This window comes from Rhodotorula toruloides (assembly GCF_000320785.1).
Source record: "Rhodotorula toruloides NP11 unplaced genomic scaffold Scaffold10, whole genome shotgun sequence".
Taxonomy (NCBI): domain Eukaryota; kingdom Fungi; phylum Basidiomycota; class Microbotryomycetes; order Sporidiobolales; family Sporidiobolaceae; genus Rhodotorula; species Rhodotorula toruloides.
Genome location: NW_015622970.1, coordinates 240420 through 259965, shown reverse-complemented (window position 1 = coordinate 259965; position 19546 = coordinate 240420). Strand labels below are relative to the sequence as shown.

At 62.2% G+C, this 19546-nt stretch overlaps 8 protein-coding genes across 8 annotated transcripts in view; 3 read left to right on the top strand and 5 right to left on the bottom strand.

The window, feature by feature from the left end:
* Window positions 1-1226, bottom strand: part of RHTO_00728 (uncharacterized protein) — a gene marked incomplete at both ends in the record, with an annotated part of 3924 nt that extends 2698 nt beyond the window's left edge. Inside the window, 3 exons of the mRNA XM_016414412.1 lie at window positions 1-302; window positions 362-761; window positions 827-1226. The exon at window positions 1-302 is cut by the window's left edge and continues 272 nt beyond it. Of these exons, the coding sequence (XP_016273568.1) occupies window positions 1-302; window positions 362-761; window positions 827-1226 (1102 nt within the window). The remainder of the gene's footprint in view (window positions 303-361; window positions 762-826) is intronic.
* Window positions 1227-1897: 671 nt separating this feature from the next.
* Window positions 1898-6712, bottom strand: RHTO_00727 (condensin complex subunit SMC1; the record flags this gene model as incomplete). The annotated part of the gene is made up of 16 exons (XM_016414411.1): window positions 1898-2024; window positions 2127-2190; window positions 2250-2299; window positions 2365-2489; window positions 2553-2787; window positions 2845-2942; window positions 3003-3242; window positions 3302-4125; window positions 4186-4423; window positions 4494-4764; window positions 4837-5103; window positions 5172-5416; window positions 5480-5950; window positions 6030-6153; window positions 6211-6576; window positions 6657-6712. The coding sequence occupies 16 exons, from the start codon at window positions 6710-6712 to the stop codon at window positions 1898-1900; spliced, it is 3801 nt and encodes a 1266-aa protein (XP_016273567.1).
* Window positions 6713-7013: 301 nt separating this feature from the next.
* Window positions 7014-9858, top strand: RHTO_00726 (sterol O-acyltransferase; the record flags this gene model as incomplete). The annotated part of the gene is made up of 10 exons (XM_016414410.1): window positions 7014-7291; window positions 7392-7454; window positions 7625-8012; window positions 8097-8200; window positions 8257-8916; window positions 8986-9225; window positions 9290-9338; window positions 9406-9582; window positions 9663-9731; window positions 9793-9858. The coding sequence occupies 10 exons, from the start codon at window positions 7014-7016 to the stop codon at window positions 9856-9858; spliced, it is 2094 nt and encodes a 697-aa protein (XP_016273566.1).
* A 1221-nt stretch (window positions 9859-11079) lies between these two features.
* Window positions 11080-12210, bottom strand: RHTO_00725 (protein of unknown function DUF408; the record flags this gene model as incomplete). The annotated part of the gene is made up of 1 exon (XM_016414409.1): window positions 11080-12210. The coding sequence occupies one exon, from the start codon at window positions 12208-12210 to the stop codon at window positions 11080-11082; it is 1131 nt and encodes a 376-aa protein (XP_016273565.1).
* A 346-nt stretch (window positions 12211-12556) lies between these two features.
* Window positions 12557-13100, bottom strand: RHTO_00724 (vacuolar ATPase assembly integral membrane protein VMA21-like protein; the record flags this gene model as incomplete). Its single annotated transcript, XM_016414408.1, has 3 exons — window positions 12557-12768; window positions 12836-12927; window positions 13012-13100. The coding sequence occupies 3 exons, from the start codon at window positions 13098-13100 to the stop codon at window positions 12557-12559; spliced, it is 393 nt and encodes a 130-aa protein (XP_016273564.1).
* A 425-nt stretch (window positions 13101-13525) lies between these two features.
* Window positions 13526-14500, top strand: RHTO_00723 (succinate dehydrogenase (ubiquinone) membrane anchor subunit; the record flags this gene model as incomplete). The annotated part of the gene is made up of 6 exons (XM_016414407.1): window positions 13526-13589; window positions 13690-13728; window positions 13845-13847; window positions 13917-14107; window positions 14192-14327; window positions 14448-14500. The coding sequence occupies 6 exons, from the start codon at window positions 13526-13528 to the stop codon at window positions 14498-14500; spliced, it is 486 nt and encodes a 161-aa protein (XP_016273563.1).
* Window positions 14501-14980: 480 nt separating this feature from the next.
* RHTO_00722 (ATP-dependent rna helicase dhh1) lies at window positions 14981-17031 on the top strand (the record flags this gene model as incomplete). Its single annotated transcript, XM_016414406.1, has 6 exons — window positions 14981-15085; window positions 15140-15220; window positions 15281-15796; window positions 15861-15989; window positions 16100-16280; window positions 16349-17031. 6 exons carry the CDS (start codon window positions 14981-14983, stop codon window positions 17029-17031), a joined length of 1695 nt encoding a protein of 564 aa, XP_016273562.1.
* Window positions 17032-17686: 655 nt separating this feature from the next.
* On the bottom strand, window positions 17687-18843 carry RHTO_00721 (dolichyl-diphosphooligosaccharide-protein glycotransferase; the record flags this gene model as incomplete). Its single annotated transcript, XM_016414405.1, has 4 exons — window positions 17687-17932; window positions 17995-18306; window positions 18418-18640; window positions 18710-18843. 4 exons carry the CDS (start codon window positions 18841-18843, stop codon window positions 17687-17689), a joined length of 915 nt encoding a protein of 304 aa, XP_016273561.1.
* Between the last annotated feature and the right edge of the window lie 703 nt (window positions 18844-19546).

Below are 19546 nucleotides of genomic sequence, written 5' to 3'. Positions count from 1 at the left end.
CAGGTCGGCTCGTCTGCAGAGGAGGCGTCGCGACAATCCTTTTCTTGCCAGGCTTGCCAGTTTGCGCAGGTCGGCTCGTCTGCAGAGGAGGCGATGCGGCAGAAGCAGGCGAGAAGGCTGGCAGGAGGAAGCTGCCGGCTGGCTCGAAAGATTGCGTGAGAGGCGAGGTAGGAAAGAGAGGGGAGGGAGCATGGAGTGAAGGTGAATGGTCGGGAATGGCCGAGTCGAAGACGATGCGGTCGGAGCGAGGGAGCGAGCCGGAGTGAGGACGTAGTGCGTCCTGTGTGAGGGGTTGCGAGGCCCTGGAAAACAGGACGGCTTAGCTGCAGAGACCCTTTGAGAAGTGAACGGCGAGACGCACAAGTCGACAAGAAAGCTGGTCCTGGCAGGAAAGGCAAACGAGTGGCCTAAGGCTGACTGGTTCGGCCAAACGGGCGACAGTGGTCGCGTCGTTCCCCATTCACCCACGTCGACCGCTCCTTCCTTGCCCTTCAGCGAAGGACGCAGCATCGCAGGATGGTCCTGACTGGCTCGCCGGTAGACGACCGCACCGCTTTCCGCACCGAGGGCGGGAGTGACGGGCGAGTCGGCGGATGTGGCGGAGCCTGACGAGGCTGAGGGCGTGCGTTGAAGAGAGGAAAAACGCTGCGGATGGAGCGAGGTCGAGCTGGATGGGTAGCGGTCGTGTTGAGCGGCGGATAGGGACGAAGAGGTAGCTCGGGTCGCTGTCGAGGTCGTCGTAGCTGATCTGCGGCGGCTCGCTGTTGCACAAGGGTGGATAGTGAGCAAAACAGCCGGCGAAAGAGAGGAAAGGACGGCAACGTACCAAGACCAGTCCCGCCAACCTCGTCCCGACCAGACTGCGACGTCTGTCCCGTCCTCCAGCTCGCATCGCCGGCCTTCCTGCTGTCGGCAGTCGTCTGCAAGCCCGACGAAGCTCCCTCATACGCCCAGTCCCGCCTCTGCACTAGCCCCTCCCGCCCGCTCGCACTCCTCGGGAGACTCGCCATCCCTCCTGCCCTCCCGCCAGCTTCACTGGTCGCCATACGCCCCCAACCCTCGTTCCCTCGTGCCGTCGTGGACCTCATCACCGCGGTCGGATCCGCAGCGAAGGGCGTCACCGTCGTGCCAGGCGTCGAAGCGGGTGCTAGAGGAGGTTGAGCGAAAACGCCGGGGCGAAGCGTTCTGTGCGACGAGCTGGCTGGGAGAGGGAGAGCGATGTCCATCGCTTCATTGGGACGTCACGATAGGAGAGCGAGTTGGACTTGAATTGGCGAAGGGAGAGGAGGCCTGACCGCGGCGAGGGGGCCGACGAGGAGAGGAAGCGTGGCCGAGCGTCGTCGAGGAAGCGTCAGTCTCGAGTGTGCGCTGCAAGGAGAGCTGCGCCCGAAGAACGACGCCGTTGTTGAGTGACGAGGGAGGACAAGCGGCGGGATCGAGGCAGGAAGACGAGAAGACGCACGCGAGCGGGCGACGGAGGCGATCGCGAGTTGCTGGACCGTCGCAGGGCAGCTGGTGTCGTCTGGCAGGTCGCAGGACGGTAGTTGTGCGTGTTGGGACGGAGGAAGAGACTCGAGATTTCTTCGCCTCGCTCCCCTCGAAGCTGAACTGCGCCGTGAACTGATGAAGGAGAGCGCGACTCGACGTGTGTGTAATCGACTTCAATTTAGCACAATTGAAGGCGGGGTAACCAGAGCGCAATGTCGACCGAGGTGACCTTCCCAAACGACCATTCTCTCGCTCGCACTCTGCTCGCAGACGCAGTGAGGGGCGACGAATGACAACACAGGCATTAGCACGAACGGGAGGGTACTCGTACAAGGCGGAACAGACGAAACAACCGGAAGCACAGCTGGAGAACACCCTTCCCTCGACTCCCTCGCACCGTCCACCCGCCTCACACGCCGTTCTCGGCGTACTTGGTCAAGTCGAGCGTGAGCGTCTTCGAGCCTGCCTCGCGGTAGATACCGACGAGCGCCGAGGACGACTCGAACATGAGCTGCTTGTGCGTGATGACGATGCACCTGCGCAGAGAACAGCACAGTGAGTGAGCGTGCATCTCGCAACGCCTGCAGCACACTGAGCAAGGCGGATTCGCTCAGCAATGCAGAGAACGAGAAACGCACTGGAAGTCGCCATGCTGGGTCCGCTGATTGACGTAGCGAGCGACGCGGCCGACGTTCGTATTGTCTGCGGCGACGAGCTGGTCAGTCAAACATCGTAGCGGCTGTAGAGAAGCCGATACGCACCGAGAGCGCCGTCGACCTCGTCGAGCACGAAGAAGGGCGAAGGCTGGAAGCTGTTCGGACGTGAAGCAGGGTCAGCGACACCGCTCCTCCGTCTGGACAAGCGAGAACAGCGCACGAGTGGATGGCAAAGAGGAGAGCGAGCGCAGCCATCGTCTTCTCGCCACCGGAAAGCTGGTCCATGTCGCGGAAGCGCTTCAGAGGAGGCATGGCGTGGTACTTGATGCCGTGGAGGTAGGGTTCCTGCGGGCGGGCGCCGTGCATCAGTGATAATAATCGGTCGGTAAGAACTCAGCTCGGACGCACCTCAGGCTCCTCGAGCGACAAGTACGCCACGCCGCCCTGCGGACTCGCCTTGCCCTTCGTCAAATCCTTGTACACCTGGTCGATACGGTCCTCGATGTGCTTGAACGCCTTGTTGAACAAGTCACAACGCTTCTTCTTGACGGCGTTGAAGGCGTCCTTGGCCTTGCGCGTCTCTTCGCGCGCTTGGTCGAACTCTTCGTCGATCTCGCGGAAGCGGGCTTCCGAGTCGCCGAGTCTGCGTACACTGTGGGTCAGCGAGCGTCACAGGCGAAGAAGCGAGAGCTGGACGGACCGCTCGATCGCCTTGAGGTTGACCGTCATCTTCTCGATCTCGCCTTGCAGGCGGTTGACGGTGGCGAGCAGCTTCTCCTCCTGAGCGTCCGAGCCATCCTGCATGCGGATATACATAAGTCACGATCAGTCGAAGAGAAGCGAGAGCTCGGCACGCACCTCCTGCTTGTCCTCATCCAGCTCATCGAAGTCGACCTCGACGCCATAGGTGTTCGCCTGGAAGACGTTCTGCGTACCCTCCTCCGGTCCGTCGATGTCCATCGGCGCGGCGGGAGCGGCGGCCTCCTCGATCGGGATGTCGTCGAGCTTGCCCTTCGAGAGGGGAAGGTCGATCTCTTCGAGCTTGCAGCGGCGGTAGATCGAGAAGCGCTCGGACGACAGGCGCTCGATCTCGTCGTTCTGCACAAGAGGGCACATCAGTCACCAGCTCAGGAAGCGAGGGGACAGATCGGACGCACGCAGGACGCAATCTCCTTGAGCGCCTTGTCGAGCACACGCGACGCCTTGCCGCCCTCCTTCCTCACCCGCTCGAGCTCGCTCGTCTTGTCCTTGAGCGTGTCGCGCAGCTGCTCGAGGACGGTCGACAAGTCCTGCACCTCCTGCTCGAGCGCCTCGATCTCGCCCTGCTTCGCCTCGCGGTCGACATCAAGCTGCTCAAGCGCCTTGCGCTGCTTGTCGGCGAGCTTCTGGAGCGACTCGAGCCGCTCGCGCGTCCCGTCCACCTGCTCGCTCTGGAACGCGATCTGGTGGTTCAGCCGCGCGACCTGCGTGTTGAAGACGAGCATCTGCGCGTTGTCCTCCTGCGCGCCGCGGAGCTGCTTCTCCTCGTACTCGCGGATGTTGGCGACCCGGATGCGGCGGCAGAAGTCGGCAAAGATGGCGTCCTCCTCGCGGTCGATGACGTCGCGGCAAGTCGCAGCCTGCGCTTCGAGCTGCTCGAGCTCGTCCTCGATCTGCGAGATCGTCTTCTGCGAGTCGGCGGCCTTCTTGCGGAGCGTCTTTAGCTCGTCCCGGACGCCCTTGAGGCGCGACTCGGTCGAGGAGAGGTCGTCGCGGACGACTTGCAAGTCAGCCTTCAAGCGTGTCTCGTCGTTGATGAGCTGTTCCTCGGCGTTGGCCTTCGGGCGGTTCTTGAAGACGTCGGCGAGCTTGCCGCGCAACTCGGCTTCGCGGCGGCGGAGACTCTCGACCTCTTGATCCTCGAAGTGGCGGCCGCCCTGCTGAGACGTGCCGCCGGTGATGGTGCCGGAGCGGTGGATGACGGTGCCCTCGAGCGTGACGGCTGGTGGATGAGCGAAGCGTTAGCAAAGCCGAGCGGGACTGGAGGAAGACTCGCACGCACCCTTGACCTCCTGCCCACGGTCGTAGCAGACATGCCTCGCAATCTGCATTGAGTCGCACACAAGCGCGTTGCCGCACGCGAACTGCATCGCCTTCTCGACGGACGAGTCGAAGGTGATCACGTCGATGGCGAGGCGGGCGCCCTTGGCGAACGAGCGGTACTTGTCGCTGATGGGTTTGACTTGGACCGTCTCGATGGGGACGAAGGTGGCTTGTCCGAGGCGCTGGACGCGCATGTACTGCGGGCGGGCGTGGAAGGCAGTCAGCGCGCTGAACGGGTCGGCACTTGCCTCATGGAGCAGGACGCACCTCGATGCAGCTGATGGCGGTCTTCTCGTTATGGACGACAATCGAGTCGATGTTCCTCCCGAGGACCGTCGTGACCGCAACCCCATACTTCTGCTGCGTCGGCTTGCAGAGGTCGATGATGCGGCCCTTGACGCCGGGGAAGGTGCGCTTGAGCGCCGCGAGCGTCTCCTTGAACTTGATCTCAGACTCCTTCTCGTGCTTCTCGGCGCCGGCGCGCTGGAGGTCTTGCAGCGTCTTCTCGAGCTTCTCATTGTATTCGGCTTCGGTTTGGCTGCGCTCCAAGAAGCTCGTCAGGTCCTTTGCTTGCTCTTCGGAAAACATGCGGTGGGAAGAGCGGACGCACGCAATTTGCTGCTTGCGCTTGCGCAACTCGTCCAAATCCGCCTTGACCTTCTTCAAGTCCGCCTGGACCTTTGCCTCGTTCCTCTCGGCATTCTCCTTGCGCTCCTGCAACTTGGCCTCCTCGCTCTTGAGGCGATCAATCTTGCGCTGCGAGGTGTCGAGCTGGTCTTGCGCGGACGAGAGCGCGTCACGCTTCGTCTTGTCGTCGTTGAGCAGGTTCGTGAGGGTTTCGCGCTCGTCGACGGCCTTGGTCGAGGCTTGACTCTTGCTGCGGGGCGCGCGACAATGTGTTAGACACGGTAAGGGAAGGGTGAACAGGAGAGCGCTCGCACGCACAGCTTGTTGTACTCGGCCAGATCCTCCGAACTCAACGAGATCCCCTTCTCCCTCGCCGCCTTCTCCTGAAGCTTCCGATGCTTCTCCGCCGCCTTGTTAGTCGTCTCCAAGTCGCGCTTGAGCTGGTCGAGCTTGGCGTCGTGCGTGTCGAGATCGGCTTGTTGCTTCGAGGCTTGGTCTTCGGCTTGCTTGAGCTTCTTCAGCGCGTGTTGGCGCTTCGTGTCGATGCCGTCGAGTTCGGGGCGCTGCGCGAGAGGCAGAGTGAGTGAGGATCCGGGAAGGGAAAGGAAAGACGGGAGCAGACTCACAGCCTCCTCGAGCTCCTTCTCCTTGGCCTTGAGCGCCTTCTCCTGCTTCGTCACCTCCTTCTGCGCCTTGTTGACCTCCTTCTTCTTCCCCCTCACCTCCTCCTCAAACTTCTCATTCTCCTCCCTCAGCGCCTTGAGCTCCTCATTCCTCTCATCAATCCGCTCCTCACTCGCCCTGATCCCCTCCTCGACATGAAACAACTTCCACACGAGATGATGAATCACCGCGTCGGCGCGTTGGGCCTGGAGAGACTGCCACCGCTCCGCTTCCGACTTCATCGTCTGGTACTGCTTGACTTCGCTGTTGACGCCCTTGCGACGAGAGTGCTGCGCGACGGACTGCTCGGTCGCTTTTTGGAGGGCCGAGGCGCACCGGTCGTAGTCGTCTTTGAGGTCGAGCGAGCCCGAGATTTGGTCGATCAGGCGGGCGAGGTCTTTCGGAGACTGCGATGCCACCGCTTCAACGTCGCCCTGCGCACGCGATGTATCAGCATTGCTCTTTCATCGGCCAGGAAGAGCAGGCCAAAACGAGCCCGACAACGACGCGCACCTGGAAGACGAGAAAGTTCTTGGCCTTGACGAGGATGTTGAACTTTTCGAGCTGCTCGTTGTACCGCTTGTACGAGACCGTCTTGCCGTTGATCTTGTACTCGGACGAGCCGGAGGTCGAGATTCTGCGCGTGTCGGGCGGTCAGCGAGAGAGGGAGGGAGACGAGATGGGAGGGACCCACGATCGTTGGAAGCGCCACTCTTTCTGTTCCTCGCGGTCGACGTAGACGGCCATGACCCACGCCGTGCGCTCTCCGTCGACGCCGTCCTCCTCCCCATCCGCCTCCTCCTCCTCCTCCTCCGCCGCCGACACATCTTGTTCGCTGCCCTCGCCCTCTTCCTCCTCGTCTTCGGCGCCCTCGACAGCCTTCCCCTTTCCCTTCTTGTCGGCCTTCCTCCTCCTCCCGCTGCGGTAGATCAAGTCCTTAAGCGCGGTGGAGCGCAAGCTGGCAGACCGGACGCCCAAGACGAACGAGATGGCGTCCATGAGGTTACTCTTTCCCGCTCCATTCGGTCCTATCACCGCTGTGAACGAGTGGAGCGGGCCTCTGCGAGTGAGGGGAGTGAGGGGACGCGATGTCAACTTGGGACTCGCCGCGAGACGGGGAGAGCGAGGAAAGGAGCGCACATTGTCTGTGTGCCCCTGTAGGACTTGAAGTTGTACAGCTCGAGCCTGTCGAGCATCGTTGGCGAGCGGTGTGGGTGTGCGGCTGAGTGCGAGAGGGCAACCCCCCGTCGCGGCGCGTTGGGTCGACGAGGTGGAGTTGCGAGTCGGAGCGGGTGAGGGCGTGAGTGGGTCTGTAACGGTGTCAAACGTGTAATGGGTAGTAGGCTCACTCTCACAGGCGAACGAGCCACCAAGTCGACCACCTGCTTCTGCTCGACGACTACTTCCCCTTGAGCATGTCGACTGTTACCGGCGAACTCGATTACAAAGAGAGCCATCACATTCGCACTGCAATCGACAGTAATCGACCCTGCGTGTATGACGGAGCGATCCCTTCCAGTGACGCTCCCTCTTCCTCGAAACTTTGCGCTCACACCGCACCAGATGGCCTCGCCAGACCCGCCACTCCCAGGCCCAGCCAACCTCGTCGACGACGCACTCCGACACCCAGACTCGGCGCCGCCCATCTCGCCCGACTCCGCGCCTCCTTCGACTGCGACTCGGCCCTCTGCTCTCTCGCGCGGAGAGCTCTCGACCGCTTCGAGCTACGCGAGCGAGGTGTCGACGAGGGAGGGGACACCGGATCTGGCGAATGGGTGAGTAGGCGCGAGAACAAGTCCCGAGGTCTTGATCAGTGGGGGAGGTGTGAGCGGCGAGGGAGCGAGATGCAGGGACTGACTGGCTGCGCGCGTGCAGGCAAGGGGTTACGACGACCATCACGACTGTCACAGGCAAAGGCGGAAAGGCCGTCACCCAGACGTGCGTTTCCAGACTCCTCCCTCTCCTCGATGCTTCCTTCTTGCACGAAGTCTGGGAGATTGACGCTGTTCTCTCCGTCGTCCGACTCCAACCTCGACCCTTCTCCTTCCCGCCCCTCCTCCGTGTCGCCTCCAATCCGCCTCGCACCACCCTCTCATCCACTCCCTCAGCCTCACCCACGTCGGCGCCGCCTCCGTCGACGCCCGCTTCTCCTCCACCACAAACTCCATCACTCTCCGCCCTATCCCCGCCCGTGGCGGCGACCCGAAAAAGATCAAAGTCCTCCGCTCTCGTCGGACCCACTTCGCCCCACGCACCTCACACTTCGACCGTCACAACCTCACCTCCGCCTCTGACCCGTTCCGCGGACTGTACACGTTGTTCTGGATCGTGATCTTCGTTGGGGCACTCAAGACTGTGTATCATCGGTTTGCGGAACAGGGTGGGTGGGGTGGAGAATGGAGGTTTGCGGCGTTGATTAGTCGCGATGGGTGGGTTCTGGCGGTTAGTGATGCGGTGTTGGTTAGCGCGTCGTTGTTGTGCGTGCCGTATGCAAAGGTGCGCTCGCGCTCGCGCTTCGGACGGTCAGCTCATACCTCCTGAAACTGACGGGACGATGCATCTGCTTGCGCTGCTGTGCAGCTCCTCGTACACGGCTGGATCCGGTACCACGGCGCAGGCGTCATCATCCAACACATCTGTCAAACGCTCTACCTCGCCATCGCGATCCGCTGGACCTTCCACCGGTCCGTCCCATCCCTCTCCCTCCCTCCTCTCTGCGCTAACGAGATGATGGGCACAGCAACTGGCCCTGGGTCCAAAGCGGTTTCATGACCCTCCACGCCCTCTCGATGCTCATGAAGATCCATAGCTACTGTTCTCTGAACGGCGAGCTTTCGGAGCGGCGGAGACAGTTGAAGAAGGACGAGAAGCGGTTGGAGGAGGTGCTGGAGGAGATGGGTGGACGGAGGAAGGCGGAGAGGGAGGCGAGGGAGGAGTGGGAGAGGCAGTGTGGGGAGGCGGCGAGGGCCAAGGAGGGTGAGGCGGGAGTGAGCGAGGGGGAGAAGGAGGCGGCGGCGACTCTATCTTCGACGGATGCGTCGAATTCGGCCCTTTCGTCGGAGGACGAGGCGGCTGCGGCGCTGTTGCGGCATCGACAGCCGACTGCTCGACGACGATCCATCTCGCCCTCTGCCTCACGCACCGGTTCCTCCTCCGCCCCCTCCGCTACCCTCGCCCCCTCTCGCGCCGAAGAACCCCAAGAAGGCGTTGAGACGCTCACCTGGCACCCATCCGACCAAGTCAGCAAACTCGCTATCGCCATCTGCGAGGCAAAGGACCTCCTCACGAGTAACGGCAAGAAGCCCGTCACGTTCCCCGAGAACGTCACCTTTGCGAACTTTATCGACTACTTGCTTGTGCCGACGTTGGTGTACGAGTTGGAGTACCCTCGGACGGATTCGTGAGTTTCTTCCACTCTCTATCGCGCAGGTTCAGGCAAGAGCAGAACTGACCTGCCGCAATGCCACAGCATCCGGCCCCTCTACATCCTCGAAAAGACCCTCGCAACCTTCGGCACCTTCTCCATTCTCGTCCTCATCGTCGACTCGTTCATCCTCCCCGTCACCTCGCGCACCGACACGCCCCTCTTCGGGTTCGTCCTCGACCTCGCCCTGCCGTTCACGCTCGCGTACCTCCTCATCTTCTACGTCATCTTTGAGGGCGTGTGCAATGGGTTTGCGGAGTTGACGAGGTTTGCGGATCGGAATTTGTGCGTGTTGGCGCTTCTTCCCGCGAAGTCAGTCGAGTTGAGCTAACTTTCGCTTGTCCTGCAGCTTCGACGATTGGTGGAACTCGTGCACGTTCGACGAGTTCTCGCGCAAGGTACGTCTCCGCTCTTCGCCCTGCTCATCCTAAATCTCGGCTGACTTTCCTGCCCGTCCTCGCGCAGTGGAATCGCCCCGTCCACGCCTTCCTCCTCCGCCACGTTTACGCCGAAACGATGGCTTCTTACAAGCTCTCGAAGCTCTCGGCTGCGTTCGTCACGTTCTTGTTCAGCGCCTGCGTGCACGAACTCGTCATGGCGGTCGTGACGAAGAAGCTTCGGCTGTACCTGTTCTCGATGCAGGTGCGTGGACGTCACGCGATTGAGCAGCTTTAGCTTGCCGGACGAACGCTCATCTGCGGTTCCGCTTCTTTTCGGCGCAGATGGCCCAGCTCCCGCTCATCATGGTGGGCCGCGCCAAGATCTTCCGACAGTATCCAGCGCTCGGCAACGTACGCTCACTTCCTCCTCTTTTCCCCCATGCGCCGGACTGACAACCCTCGGCGCACGCAGCTCTTCTTCTGGCTCGCCCTTCTCTCGGGATTCCCGCTTCTCGGGACGCTGTATCTGCGGTACTGAGCTCAGGGCACAGTGCGCGACTGTATTCACTAGGCAGTGCCTTGCAATCTGCATTTCCGCCGTCGCTCGTTGCAAGGGGTCGACTGTCAGCGCGAAGTCCGCGATGGCCTCACAGTGACGCGGCCTCTTGAGCCGGCTCTTGCGCGCAGCTGATGGTGCTGTAGAGTAGTCTCAGAGCTCATTGATGGCCTCTCCAGCGAGTGTGCGAGACGAAACCCTCGACCTCCTCCAGCTCCTCCTCTTCCTCTCCGCCCGACTCGTCATCGCTGCTCCGCTCTTGCGAAGATGGACGCGCCTAGCTTACAGACACATTCCCCGCAGACTCAGGACGGCCGCATCCCGCTCTCAGCCGACGCCAGCATCCTCCCACCCGCCTACCGCTCCGCCATCGCAAACGAGTGGGCGTATCGCTATCCGCAGTACTACAGCGAGTGGGAGGACATCTACTGGCTTTTTGATGGATGGGACGAGCTGGCCGACCGGCTTTACGTTGATTGGGCGGCCCATCTGAGCGAGGTTGAAGCGGTGCGGCGAGCGTACGCCAAGTTCGACGCGGGGGACGTGCGCTTTCCCAGCCTCGCAGCGAAGACAGCGCACTTGAAGCAGCTGGACCAGCGGGACGATCGAATGCACGAGCGGGCCGGAGAACTTTCTCGGCGGTTTGCAGGCCCTGCAGGTGCGTTCCCGCTTTTCGACGGCCTCTACGCCCGCCTGTTCGCTCAAAGCTTCTCTTCAGCAGGTCTCTGCCTTCTTCGACGACGTTATCTCGCTCGTAACCCGGAGCTAGACCGCACCGCACGCTTGACAGATCTCCCTTCGCTAAACGGTCCTTCGCTTCTTTCTTCCGCGCTGGACGCTGGCAAAACAGCTGCGTCGTCGCTGTACTCGTGGATCAGAGGCACGCGACCTGCCGCCTCCTGCCCTCCATCTGAGCCTGAACCCCCTTCCTCACCTCAGACGAGCTGAACTCGTCAGCCTCTCGTCGCCTCATGTACACCCCCCCTCCTCCTTATCTGCTGGCTGCTCACGCATAAGCCCATCAGCTCGCTCCAGCCTGCTCAATCGCCTGCTTTGGCCCTCCCCGTCGTAGCGTCTCTCCAGCGTCACGCTAGCCACTGCGAACGTTGAGACGGCACTCACGCATCCTCGGCAATACGGTCGCGGCACCTCGCCGGCGCTCAAGGACCGCGTTACACGCCCCTCAACCCTTCGCCTCATATTCTACTCGATCTCCCCCCTCCTCCTCGCCTCATTCCGCTCCCTCAACCCTTCCTCAACCATCTTTCTAACCTCGTCGTTCTCCTCCTCCTCGAATTCGGCGAGGGAGTCGTCGTCAACCGTCCGGGGGACGCCAAGGAACCGAATTGGTGGTAGGCCGTTTGGAGGACGTGCAGGAGGAGCGGGCGGGAGGGACGAGAGGACTGATTTGCTTAGTCGGGTTGTGGAGAATGGGAGGAGGGATGAGCCGGTGGAGGAGGATGTCGTGGCGGACGACGAGCCGGATCGAGGAGCGGGAGAGGCGGGGAAGCGAGTTGAGCGTGAGGGTTTCGAGGAGGAGGAAGAAGGAGGCTCGACTCGTCGTGGTCGCTCAAAGTCTTGTACCGGAGCGTCGAGTGAGGGTGGGAGAGGTACTGCAGTCGAAGACGGGTCGTGTTCGCGGATCGTGAGCGACGAGAGGAGGTCTTGTCGAAAGTCGTCCGTTTTCCCCCTCGGCTCCTCTTCCTTCGCTTTCCCCTTCCCGGGGCCCAACTTCGCCTCCTCCGCCTGCCTCTGCCTCACCAACTCCTCCGTAGAATTCACAACCTCCCTCCTCCTCTCCTCCACATCCTCCAGCATCTCCCCCTCCGCGCTCTTCCCCCTCCCCACCAAACCCGCATACCACTCGCTCCGAGCCCTACATTCCGCCGAACAATACGCACCCTTCCCTTCCTCCCTTCTAGGCGCCTCGAACAACCCGTTCGCGTGCAGACGGAACTTGAGTCGCTTCGAGTCCTGCTCGCGCTCCGCAGGGAGTCGGTAGGCCTCCCCTGCTGGTCGAGAGCAAGTAGGGTACGGACACCGACCCTCCATCCATCGTTCTTCCACCAAGTCCTCCCAACTCGCGCGATCCAACACCGCCGCCGCTTCTCTCAGTTCCTCCACCGCGACTCCAGCAGGGTTCGTGAGGCGCTCGATCCAGGAGAGTTTGAGAGCGAGGGAGGAGGGGCCGGCGGTTGAAAGTGCGCGCGAGAGGAAGGAGGATTGGAAGGTCGAGAGGTCGGAGGTGTCGGTTTGATGAGAGCGCGGGTGGGAGGAGGTGGCGACGCGGAAGGAGGAGGGGTTTGGAGGGCGAGGCGGGGGAAGGGAGGGCATCCCGAGCGGAGACTGGCCAGAGCGAGAGCAGGAAAACGGAGGTGAGGCGAAGGGGAGAAGGACAACCTTGGAGGGAGTGACTTTCGAGATGAGTGACTTCGACCTGGTGGGTGATTCGCTTCGTAGACTCTCTCAAGAACTCTCTGAAGCGCGAGTGAGGGCAGCTGAGCCAGCTGGAAGAGCAGGCGCTGGGAAGAACGATTGCTCGACGAGGGGAATCAACTGCAATTGCGGATGCAAAGGTGTACTGTACAGACTACGCAACCGACAAGTCAGCTCACAGACTGTAAGCATCAACGCAAGCGAGGCGCACCTGGTATAGACCTCCTTCCACACCCACCCGCGCCTACTCCGCCTTCCCACCCTTCCTCCTCACCTCGCCCACCTTCGCCGCTCCCGCTGTGCTTCCCGCCCCAACTTTGCCCAAAGCCCTCCTCTTCTCCTCCCTCTCGCGATCCTGCTCTACCTGGTCCTCCCTGAACGCGACATACACGAATCCGACCAGGATCAGGTTGGCGACTGTTACGGCTGCGATGGCTGGGTAGGTGAGGTTTTGGGCTGTGTGCAGCGTGAGGGGGGTCAGTGAGAGCTTGAAGGGGGAAGGAAGGTGGAGGAGGGGACGGACGGCCGAAGAGAAAGTCCCGCGTTAGGTAATAGGTGCCGATGGGGAGGAGGACCATGGCCAGCGTGAAGATGGCGAGCTTGGTCACGACGCTCCTGTGCAGCCCGAATCCCTAGCGCATCAGTCCCGTGCGCCGCGTAGCAGCTTGAGAACCCGAAAGAAGACAAGTCGAGACGCACGAAAGGTCGGCGTGTCCCTCCGGTACTGCCTCTGCCTGCTTCAGGTGTTCGGGGACTCGAGGAAGCGGGACTCCTCGTCGGAAGACCATTCTTCAGAAGGGTACGAGCGGTCGAGGGAGGAGGGAGAGCGGTTGCTGGTGGGGTAGCTGGAGGGGGTGCAGGAGGACGAAGGCGCGGTGTAGGCGTTCGGGGGTTTGACGATAGGATGCAGCGAGCTATTGGGAGCAGTCAAGCCAGTCAGAGCGGGTGTAGAGCGAGGTCGATTTCAGTCGAGGTGGTCGAGAGGTGTTCGACGAGGAGGAGAGAGAGAGGACGTCGCTCGCTCGCGGGTAAATCCAGCGAGAAGCCAGTAAATCGTGGCAGTACATAGAAGTGTACTCGGTATCATTCCCGCTGCACCCCGAGCTGTTGCCGTAGACCTCTCCCAGCTCCTTGCTTCGCCTCGTCGTCGATTCGCCGCGCTCACCTCGACGCTCGCTCGCTCTCTGGCTTGTCGCTGTGCTGCCACGTGACCATGTCGCTCACCGCCATCCGCTCACCCGCACTCCGCCAGCTCGCAGCCCGCTCCTTCCACTCGGGCAAGTCCACTCGCGACCCCTCCCGACCGCGGCCTCGCATCCATCGCACCGCATGCGACCGCGCCCCGTACAGCCAGCTGACAGGCTTCACCGTGCACAGGACGACCACTCGCCGCAGCACAGAGCAGCGCAGCAAAGCGTGCGTGTTCTCACTCGCTCCAAGTGACCGCCAACTGACCCTCCTCCTTCGAACCCTCGGACATCGCCTCCCTCGCCCGCCGTGCTGCTCCATACCACCGCAACTGCTCACTACAGCCTGTGAGTCCCGCCTCTCCTCCAGCCGAACCTCGCCCGCCTCTGAGCTGACCCTTTCACCTCCGCTGCCAGATGTCGAGGGCACCGTCAATGACCCTACGCCGTTCCCGACGCCCAACAAGGCCCACGGCCAGTACCACTGGACCTTTGAGCGCCTCTTGAGCGCCTCCCTCGTCCCCCTCATCGGCGCCACCGCCGTCTCGTCCGCCAACCCCGTCCTCGACGGTGTCCTCTGCACGGCCATCGTCGCCCACTCGCACATGGTGCGCTGGCGCTTCCTTCGCACTGTCTTTCTCCCTCCCCTCTGAGCAGTGAAGCTGACTGCGCGATGAATACGTCGGCTACAGGGCTTCGACCAGATCCTGACCGACTACCTGCACCCGCGCAAGTTCCCCGTCCTCGGACCGATCATGTCCTGGCTCCTCCGCTTCGCGACCGTCGGAGCACTCGTCGGCGTCTACCAGTTCGAGACGAACGACATCGGTGAGTTGCCGCGGACGAGTTTGAATGGGCTGGCGGCGGTCTCGCTTTGAGGCGCCGCTTTGCGCCCGACCAGAGCCGCTGGAAAATCTCTCACTGACTGCTCTGCTCGTTGTTGTGCAGGCATCACCGAGTTGATCAAGAGGGCATGGAAGGCGGAGAAGGAGCAGGAGTAACTCCTCAGCCCCCCTTTGCGACCCAGTCTTTTCCACCCAGTTCTGTCTAGTTGTGCCCTCGAATGCCATCCTGCTGTACACCAACCCGCGCATCGTCCATTCCAGCGAGCGAGAGTGCAAGTTTCCTCGAGACGCCTCCTCACCTTGCTCCTCCTCCTCCCAAACCCTCGCTCTCGGCGCATATAGCTCTTGTCCAGCCTGCGCCGTCCCCACCTACTCCTCTAGCTCTCCTCACAGCACAGAGCTACCCGCCCCACCTCCGCCGCGTCTCGCTGAGCTACCTCGAAACCCGCATCACCCGCTCGTCCACCCACCCTCTCGAAACTCGCCCACACCCGCACAGGCGACGAGACGATAGCGCACTAGCCTTTCTTCTGCACTCTCTCCGCGCCACACGTACTCGACGACCCGCGCGCGCGCCTCGAATACGAGACTTTCCACCCTCCCCCTCCTCTTCTCACCCTCGACCTCCCATCAATCATGTCGGCACCTCAAGCGTCCTCCTCCTCCGCGCCTCAGCAACAACCCGAAGACTGGAAGAAGCAGCTCAACCTCCCTACGAAGGACACCAGGCCGCAGACTGAGGTTCGTTCCGCCCTCTTCCCTCTTCTCAGTGGATGCTGATGAGTGGTCGAGCAGGATGTTACGGCGACCAAGGGAAACGAGTTTGAGGATTACTTCTTGAAGAGGGAGTTGTTGATGGGAATCTTTGAGGCTGGGGTGAGTTGCGACCGCTTCCGTTGGAGGGGAGCAGGGTACTGACGGGACGACGCCGGGCAGTTCGAGCGCCCGTCGCCCATCCAAGAAGAAGCGATCCCCATCGCCCTCACAGGCCGTGACATCCTCGCTCGCGCGAAAAACGGCACGGGCAAAACCGCAGCGTTCATCATCCCCGTCCTCGAGCGCGTCAACCCCAAGATCCCCAAGATTCAGGCTCTCTTGCTGGTTCCCACGCGCGAGTTGGCCCTCCAGACGAGTCAGGTCTGCAAGACCCTAGGCAAGCACACGGGCGCGCAGGTGATGGTCACGACGGGCGGGACGACCTTGCGCGACGATATCCTTCGGCTGGGGGAGACGGTGCACATCCTCGTCGGCACACCCGGACGTATCCTCGACCTCGCCGGAAAGGGCATCGCCGATTTGAGCCAGTGCCCCATGTTTGTCATGGACGAGGCAGACAAGCTCCTCTCGCCCGAGTTTACGCCCGTCATCGAGCAGCTCCTCAGTTTCATGCCAAAGGAGAGGCAGGTCATGCTCTTCTCGGCTACGTTCCCGCTCATCGTCAAGGACTTCAAGGTGCGTCCCGCCGCCTCTCGCGCCCACTTCCTCGGAGTCTGTACTGACGCGCGTGCATGTGCAGGACAAGTGGATGCGCAAGCCGTACGAGATCAACCTCATGGACGAGCTCACGCTCCGCGGTGTTACCCAGTACTACGCCTTCCTCGAAGAGCGCCAGAAGGTCCACTGCCTCAACACCCTCTTCTCCAAGGTGCGTCCAGCCGCTTCCTCCAGCATTCGAGCCGCCTTGCGTCGAGGCGAAGACGGAGTAGGATAAGCCACGACGAGCGCGCGAGCTGACACACCCCTCTCGACGCGCAGCTCCAAATCAACCAGTCAATCATCTTCTGCAACTCGACGAACCGCGTCGAGCTCCTCGCCAAGAAGATCACCGAGCTCGGCTACTCCTGCTTCTACTCGCACGCCCGCATGCTCCAGCAGCACCGCAACCGCGTCTTCCACGACTTCCGCAACGGCGTCTGCAGGAATCTCGTCTGCTCCGGTGCGTCCGCTTGTCGTCGTGTCGTGGCGGTCGATGGGATGCTGACGAGAGAGAATGTGCGTCGGCAGACCTCCTCACGCGCGGTATCGACATCCAGGCCGTCAACGTCGTCATCAACTTTGACTTCCCCAAGAACGCCGAGACGTACCTTCACAGGATCGGTCGTTCCGGTCGCTACGGCCACCTCGGTCTCGCCATCAACCTCATCACGTACGACGACCGCTTCAACCTGTACCGCATCGAGCAGGAACTCGGAACCGAGATCCAGCCTATCCCGCCCGTCATCGACCGGAGCCTGTATGTCGCGCCGGGGACGGAGGAGGAGGTCAAGGGCGCGCAGGAGGCGGCCAAGGCGGGTCAGAAGGTCGCGGTGCCGGCGGGCGTCGGTGGACACGGAATGCAGGCGCCTCAGGTCCGGGGAAAGGACCGCAGCCTCCCGCCGCTGCCCCTCAGCAGCAGCAGCAGCAGCAACCCGCGCCACAGCAGCAGTACCAGCAGCCGCCTCACCAGATGCCTCAGCAGCAGCAGCAGCCTCAGCAGCAGTACTACGGCCAGAATGCGCCTCGGCCAGGCCAGAACGGCGCGCCTCTCCCTCCCCACCTCCAGCAGCAGTACGGCCAGCAGCAGCAGTACGGCCAGCCTCAGCAGTACAACCAGCAGCAGCAGCAGGCATTCATGCAGCAGCAGGCTCAGGCGATGGCGTCGCGCCAGCAGCGATGAGCGTTCGGCGACGACCCGTGAACGACGATGAACGCCCGCGAACGACTAAGCCCCCGACTGTACAGCCCTCCCCGCCCCATCGATACCCTCACCCGCCCGCTAGTCTCGATATCACGCTCGTTCGCCGTCCTTCGTCCTCCTCACCGACCATCTCCGCCCTTCTTCACCTTTCCCTTGCTCTCCGTCCCATCTCCGCGCAGCTAGCGCACCTCGCTCCGCCTCCTCCTTACACCTCTCTCACTCTAGTCTCGGCTCGTTGCTTGTTGTCGTATCGCCGTAAGACCCCCCTCGCACACACCATCTCCTTCCCGACTTCCCTCCATCGCATCTCCCCTCACCTCCCGCTCCCTATCTCTCTTACTCCGCATCCCTCCTGCCCTTCTCCGTCGCGTTCTTGCAGGTTTTGCGGCTGTGGCCCTCTTTGCCTTTCTCCTTCGCCAGGAGGAGCAGGCGGGTCGTGGTCGATTTTTCCCTGCAAGAAGGCGATGTTTACCGCATGTTTTGGCTTCGGTGGCGCCTTGAGACTAGAGAGCACAACGTCGCAGATGTCGAACCTCAAGCGGCGGAGCCAACGAGCTGGCAGGATCGACCTCAACCCCCTCGCGGACTTGCACGCAAGTGACGGACTTTGCACGGCGACTGTTCTATATGGCTCACAGCCTTTTCACGATGAATCGTGCTCGCGCCTACTCGACCTTCTTCCCCGCCTCCTTCTCCTCCCTCGCGATCCTCCTCCTGCGCACCTCTCCGAGCGCCCGCCTTCCGATCCACGCGTTCCAGGCGCCGAGTCCGAGGAAGATTGGGAGAGTCGGGATGAGGCGCAGTCGGACCCAGTAGACGATGAAGAGGAGCTCGAGGGCTGTGAGGGAGGCGAGGAAGGTGAGGATGAGGGGCGACGAGGACAGGTGGAGCGAGGGGAGGATGTAGCGGAACTGTGTGAGAGACACGATGTCAGCTTCGTATGCAGCGAAAAGGGGAGAGCGTGGGAGCCTACGGCTACGAGGAGAACAAGCCACGGCGCGAGGACGACCGCAGTCCCTCCGAGCGCGAGAACCTTGTTGACCTTCTTCTCGCCCTCGCGGAACGTCCACTGAATCTCGGGCATGGGCTTGTACCGCTCGACCTCCCAGTGCTTCGGGAGGTCCTCGTCGGGAGGGAAAGGGAAGGGAAGGACGAGCGAGGAGGGGAGGGTAAAGGTGCCGAGCGGGAGGGAGAGCGGGGCGACGTAGGGGTGGCCGAGGATGAGGGTGAATGAGAGAGGACCGGAAGAGAGGGACAGAAGAGACGGGTCCGCGCGAGAGAGGTCCTGCGACGAGAGGGTCAGAATGGCGCTCGACTCCAACTCTCGCTTCGGCGCGCTATCGGCGAACCCAGAGAAGTCTGCGCTCTCAAAGACGACCCCCGCAGGCCAACTCACCAAGTCCCATCGCGCCTTGCCCGAGTTCTGCCTGACCTTGACCCAGCTCGTCCAATCCCGCCCCGGCTGCTTGCGCTCCTCCTCGTTCACCGGCTGGACGAGAACAGCAGCTTGCTGCGGTGCGAATGGCGCAGAGTCGTTCAGGACGGTGAAGGACAGCTTGAGGGCGTCTGTGGGGCTGAGCTGGCGGGCGGGGAGCGGTGATGGCGAGTCGGACGTGAAGCTGCGCAAGGAGCACGGCAGGGTCAGCATATGGTCGTCTTTACGTACTGGAGGGCTCAACTGGACGCACGCTGTTGTTGCGACGGCGGATGCGCCGACTGCGTCGATGAGCGAGAGCTTGCCGTCCCGGACGACAATGGCCGCACGGGCGAGCGAGGAAGCTGCCGCAGCGAGCAATGCTGCAGATGCTAGCCAGCGAGCCATTCTCGAGCGGTGCGAAGCGGAGTCGCGGGTGAGGAGCGGAAGGTCAACCTTGCGCAGCGACGAGCAAGACGACACCTCTCGCAGATGAGGCTGAAGCTACGGACATGCAGGGGATGACAGGCTTCGATTACATGCTGGCGGAAGGAGCAGAAGGACAGAGACGACAAGGGGCAAGGAGGAGGCGAACCTCCAAAGACCGATTCGAGGCGCGGCGTGCGGGTTGCCCCTTGAACGGAGTATGTCTGGATAAGGCTACCGAAGACCCGATTCAGTTGGCGTTGAGGCAAATGGAGTGCGACCGGACGAAATGTCAGCGCATGCCTGACAGCGAACTGAGGAAGCGACACTCACCCTTAGATGGGCCTCATCCGCGCCAGTCGGCGCGAAGTGCTCAGGCTGAGCATCGTCACAGGCAGGAGAACAAAGTACATGCGCCAAAAGACGCCATCTGGTGAGGGAGTGGAGGGGGAGAAGCGCAAGGGGCTTCGACGGCAGGGAGGCAGGAGAGATAGAGGTGCGACTGCCGCGAGTGAGGCAGAATCATCGAGACTCATCCTGCAGAGGAGCACAGAAGGCGCAGTGCGACGATCTAACCGACTCAGCTCCATCCTGCGGACAACTTGTCCAGAAATGAGCAGTGTCGAATTAGCCGGTGCAGCAAGACCTGCAGGCTGTACTGATGCGCCATACGGCGATCCTTCAG